Below are 6,000 nucleotides of genomic sequence, written 5' to 3' on the forward strand. Positions count from 1 at the left end.
AGCCGCTCCAAGCGAACCCAATCCCCAAACTCCGCAGGCTGCCACTTTCCGACCTCCAGACCCATCCCAAACCCGAGTCCCCCTCCCCTGTTTTCCTCCCCCCTGTGAAAAAAAGGACCGTTGTGATTGCCGAATTGTGAGTCCGGTGGAAAAGTGGGAGTGGCTGTTGTAGCAACCAGAAATCTTAACGAGTTAAGAGTTTCCAGGTAAGATAACGGACAGACGTGTGCACAACCGTTAAAATGGAAAAAACCAACAGAGGAAGGACAGATCCTAGTTTGTTTAAAGAAGCCGTGTTTAAAAATAGCCCCGGAGAGAGACAGACCAGAGCCACCTCAAGAGAGAGAAATCGGGGTTTATTTATGAGATGTCCAGGCGGGCTTTGAAGGCGGAGAACGAAGGGATGGAGAACCATCTGGGACACAAAACTGTCAGCCGTTTCAGCTGTCGTTTTTTTCCGTTCAAAAAGATATCCATCAACCCAACCCTCATTTCCTGCACTGGAAAACCATCCCCAGGGGAAATTAGATTTGCTTAATGACCACAAAGGGCTTAAGAGGACTCTTGGCAAGGATCTAACATTCTCTTTTAATGCTAACGCTGACCCTGACCCAATGGATCATGGTTTGCGCCTCGAAAAATTGCTTGAAACATTCCCTGGCTTGCAATAATCCTTCTCTGTCTCAAGAGCATATCCAGTCTAGCTTTAATAATAGCGTTATTTATTAAGAATTAGTTATTAATTAGCTATTGATTATTAGTAATCAGTAATTAGTAATTATTCAGTATTTTTTATTTTACGATGCCTCCCCATTCATTGCTCATTGTGGGGATGTTTGCAGGAAGTGTTCAAAAAATCCTAAAATAGCAGGCAAGCTGAACTTTGCCCAGTTCTACATACAATCCTGTGATCGTTGGTGCTGCCATTTTGACTTTTTTGACCCATACGGTATACAAACCCTGGTTTAGAGGCAGAAGGGAATTAAGGGCACCCCCCTGAGGATGCACAAGGAGTCTTCGACTTAGAACCATCTGTTATGTGACCGTTCAAAGTTACACGGCACCGAAAAGAGGGACTTTTGATCAACATCTTAGCCACTGGTTCGTACTTATGACAGCCTCAGCGTCCCATGATCAAGCGATCCCCCTTTTGTGACCTTCTGACAAGCATACTCAATGGGGAAGCCACTTAACAACCAGATTATTAACTGATCAGCTGCAGTGATTCACTTAACAACGGTGGCAAGAAAGGCGGTTAAAATGGGGCAAAACTCACTGAACAACCACCTCCTTATTGCGGTTGTAAATCGAGGACTACCTATAGAAAAACAGAAGTTGAGATTGGGCCGTGAGAATTCTACTTGGTACCAGAGGAAAATGAAAAGAGAAAAAAAAAAACACATTTTTCTGAAATTTAAGGAAACCCACCCATGTCGGTTGGAAAAACTAGGCGTTTTTTCTTTTTTTACCTTGCTGTTTTGGATCAATCGTATGATGTGTTCGAAACAATTGTTGCTCAGGAACATGGCTTGCAAAACTGGACGGTCGTCGGAATTCAACATTTCGGGAATAGCATCTGAAGAGATAAAGAAACAGGTTCACATTCAGACAACAACGGGAAGAATAAGATAGATAGATAGATAGATAGATAGATAGATAGATAGATAGATAGATAGATAGATAGATAGATAAATTTATTGTCATTGTACTCAGAAACCTGAGAACAACGAAACAAGGTGCTCTTCCACAACATACAACTGAACAACACTAAAAGACACATACAAATAACAATGTAAAACAAATTAAAACAAATAACAGTTAAAAACTGTACAACCAGGATATATATATATGTTAAGACCACCAGATTCATAACTCTGCATTTAACCTGATCACAGCACTTGGGTAAATAAGAAATCGCACAGGAGGAATCCTCGACTTACGGCCAGAGATTTTGGCGCTGTTTGAAGCTACGACAGATCCCCTTAAAAGGTACTTGACTTACAACTGTTCATTTAGTGACAGCTCCGAAAAAAGGGACTTAGTACCTACGGCCATTGTAGCATCTCCACAGTCACTTGATCAAAATTTAGATGCTGGGCAACTGACTCATATTTACGACGGTCGCAGCGTTCCGGGGTCCCCTTTTGCGACCCATTGACTGGTGAAGTCAATGAGGGATAGCCAGATTCAGTTAGCAACTGGCTATTAATTAATCAATCGCAGGGATTGACTTAACGACGGTGGCAAGAAAGGTCATAAGATGGGGCAAAGCTCACTGAACAACTGTCTTGCTTAACAACAGAAATGTGGAACTCCACTGTGGTCGTAAGTCGGGTACATACGACCCACATTTGAACATCTCTCACAGTGCCACAGTTAAGAGAGGTTGCTTATTGGCCAAACTACCACGATTGCTAACTGGAGATCGGTCACTGCTGGTGTTGAGGTTCTCCAGAAACAGAAAGGTCTGCTTCCAGGTTTGGGGGTGAAGACCCCCAAAGAAAGGGATCAAGGTACCAAAACACGGGTCCCACCCCAGCACAGCCCAACTGGTTTCGTGGTCCACTAATGCCAGTTTAATTCTAGGGCGACCAACCAACCAAGTTCTGAAGATCTTCCATAAGATTTCTGAGGAGGCCTCTCTGGGAGATCAGAACCATAGAGAGGTGGACCTCATGCTGGACCTCTTCGCTTTCCGATCTTGGAAGGACCAGGCTGGTCTTCTCCTCTGACCTGGGATTTGGGGGCCCTTGCTACACCATGGATTTCTCCTGGACCTCAGGAACGTTTCATGGGTGGTTAAGAACCTGGGCATGTCTTAGATTTTGAACATGGACGATGTAGGGACTTCGGTGCTCTCTGACCTTGGAGGTTTTCTTGCAGACGTTTCATGACCCAACTAGGGAGCATCATCAGTGCTAGAAGGGAATGGAGAATACAGGGAGGAGGAGGAGGAGGAGGGGGGAGGAGGAGGAGGAGGAGGGGAGGAGGAGGAGGAGGAGAGGAGGAGGAGGAAGAGGGAAGAGGAGGAGGAGGAGGAGGAGGAGGAGGAGGAGGAGGAGGAGGAGGAGGAGGAGGAGGAGGAGGAGGAGGAGGAAGAGGAAGAGGAGGGGGAGGAGGAGGGAGGAGGAGGAGGAGGAGGAGGAGGAGGGGGGGAGGAGGAGGAGGAAGAGGAAGAGGAGGGGGAGGAGGGAGGAGGAAGAGGAGGAGGAGGAGGAGGGGAGGAGGAGGAGAACAGTGGAGTCCTGGGTGCTCTCTGAACTTGGCTCTTTTCTTGTAGACATCTCATGACCCAACTAGAGAACACCATCAATGCTAGAAGGGAAGGAAGGTTTGCTGTCCGTTTCTATGCTGTTCCTTTTACACTGATGATGTTCCCTATTTGGGTCATGAAATGTCTGCAAGAAAAAAAACCCCAAGCTCAGAGAGCCCAGTTCAATCCTGGCCTGCAGACATTCTCGTCTCATCCCACGGGCATCCTTGGCACCTGACACCTTCGCTGAGGGCCCCGTAGGCCCAGCAGACGTTCTCCTCCTCTCCTCCTCCTCCTCCTCCTCCCCCTCCTCCTCTTCCTCCAGTCCAGGAGACACCCCCGCCCCGATTCTTCCCCCTTACCCAGCATGTTCACCCGCAGGGTGATCAACTTCTCCTCCCAGTGAGGCCCAGGCGATCCTTCCAGCGAGGCCAAGGGTTGGTCGGCGTTCAGGACCTTGAAGAAGCTCTCCAAGATGGCTCGGATCTCCACGGCTCGTTGGCCGGGGCTGCTGGTGTGGAGGACGTGCACCATGGACACCACGCTCTTGAGGGTCATCTGCAGCAACTGGGGGTCCTTGGTGGGACCACTGGCCGGAAGGCACCACCTCCTGAGGACCAGCATCAGCCCCTCAACCACCGATGGGGTGGTCATCTGGAGAGCGTTTTGCTACGAAGGAGGAGGAGGAGGGGGAAAAGACAGGCATGGTTAGGAAGCCCCAGTGGTCAGAGTGCAGTACTGCAGGCTCCTTCTGCTGAATGCCGGGGACTGCAATTTGGCAGTTCGAATCTCACCAGGCTCAAGGTTGACTCAGCCTTCCATTCTTCAGACGTCGAAAGCCAGCCTTCCTTCTTTCCTTCCTTCTTTCCCACTTTGTCCTTCCTTCCTTCCTTCCTTCCTTCCTTCCTTCCTTCTTTCCTTCCTTCTCTCCCACTCTGTCCTTCCTTCCTTCCTCCCCTTCCACTCCTTCCTTCCTTCCCCTCCTTCTTTCCTTCCCACTCTGTCCTTCCTTCCTTCCCTCCCACTCCTTCCTTCCCACTCTGTCCTTCCTTCCTTCCTTCCTTCCTTCTTTCCTTCCTTCCCATTCTGTTCTTCCCTCCTTCCTTCCTTTCATCTTTCCTTCCTTCTTTCCTTCCTTCCTTCCTTCCCACTCTGTCCTTCCTTCCTTCCTTCCTTCCTTCCTTCCTTCCTTCCTTCCTTCCTTCCTTCTTTCCTTCCTTCCTTCCTTCCACTCCCTCCCTCCCTCCTTCCTTCATTCCTGTTAGAATGCAGTATTGCAGGCTAACTCTGCCCACTACCAAGAGTTCGAATCCCACCAGGCTCAAGGTTAACTCAGCCTTCCATCTTTCCGAGGTGGGTCAAATGAGGACCCAAATTGTTGGGGGCTGACTGTCAACCACTGACTGTCAAGTTACAACAGCACTGGAAAAAGAGACTTATGACCGTTTTCTCACAGTTACGTCCTTTTCAGCATCTCCACAGCTACGTGATTTAAAATTAGGAGGCTTGGCAACTGGCATGTACTTATGATAGTTCTAATCCGTGATTGCCATTTGTGACCAAGCAAAGCCAAGGGGACCACGTTTTATTCAACAACGGCACATAGCTATCTTCTGATAAGCAATGGAGGAGACGGATTCGTCGAACGACCACATGATTCCTTTAACAAAGGCAGAAATTCGCTTAACAACCAAAAAGGTTGTAAAATGGGACAAAACTCATGAAGCAAGGGAAATTTTGGGGTTTTAATTTTGGGCTCAATCTTGGTCATAAGTTGAAGACTACCTGTACCTCAAGGACAGGCTTTCTCCCATGATGCTCAGCGACAAACCTCCCAATTCACAAACAGCACAGCGGTTGGCTTCTTGGCTGAGAACCATGGGACTTGGTGTCTCTTGTATGCAAAGAGTTATGGAAAAGGGAAGCGGAAAAGCTAATAAGTAAACATACACACAAGATTAAAAAGAGCCCAATACACCAGCCTGAGGATGGCAGATTTGATTTTGCCGAAATGTCACTATAATAAAAGCACAAATATTAAGACGTGGGAAAATACCCGAAGAAACCTAAATACCATACATATAAATACCCGCAAAAATGTAAAACACACACACACACACACACACACACACACATTGCCTCATCTCTCTGTAGAGCTGATACATACTCCATGCAGGCTGTGGAACATGGGCCAAGGATGGCCTTGGTCACCTCTTGGGTGTTTCATCCCTCTGTATATCTCTTTAAGAGCTAAAGCCGCAGTGAATCCTTCTCTAGTTAGACCTCTGCACTGTCCTCCTCTCATCCCACTCCTCACAGGTGATCCTTGACTTATGACCACAACGGGAACCAGATTTTCCATTCTCAAGCAAGGCAAGTTGTTAAGTGAGTCCCACCCATGTTTGGCAACGTTTTTCGATGAGGTAATCAGGGCCGTTGTTAAAGGAAATGGTGCAGTCATTAAACAAATCCAGCCTCACCCAATGACTTTGCTTTGGGACCCAGTACCGAACAGAGGGTTGGACTGGATGACCTCTAGATCATGGTTATAAATCCCTAGAATTCGGTGATTCTCTTCCCGGAAGGCTTTTAAATGCAAAAGTTCAAAGACTTTACCTTGGATCCAGAGAGAATAGCCCCCAAAAGGTGGATTAGCCGCAACTGGAGGCATTCTGGGAGCTCTCGGTCCGTTTCGAAGCATTCTAGCAAGATAGGAAAAAAACAAATCAATCAATTAAATAATTAAA

The 6,000-nt window shown here is 47.4% G+C and overlaps 1 protein-coding gene across 1 annotated transcript in view; it reads right to left on the bottom strand.

Annotated features, from left to right (window-relative positions):
• NBEAL2 (neurobeachin like 2) overlaps positions 1 to 5,962 on the bottom strand; it is a 69,191-nt gene extending 63,229 nt beyond the window's left edge. The window contains 3 exon segments of the mRNA XM_087916196.1: positions 1,470 to 1,576; positions 3,616 to 3,922; positions 5,870 to 5,962. Coding sequence (XP_087772322.1) covers positions 1,470 to 1,576; positions 3,616 to 3,907 — 399 coding nt within the window. The 5' untranslated portion in view covers positions 3,908 to 3,922; positions 5,870 to 5,962.
• Between the last annotated feature and the right edge of the window lie 38 nt (positions 5,963 to 6,000).

This window comes from Pseudonaja textilis, chromosome Z (genome assembly GCF_049901715.1).
Source record: "Pseudonaja textilis isolate UNSWEBS1 chromosome Z, rPseTex1.2, whole genome shotgun sequence".
Lineage (NCBI taxonomy): Eukaryota > Metazoa > Chordata > Lepidosauria > Squamata > Elapidae > Pseudonaja > Pseudonaja textilis.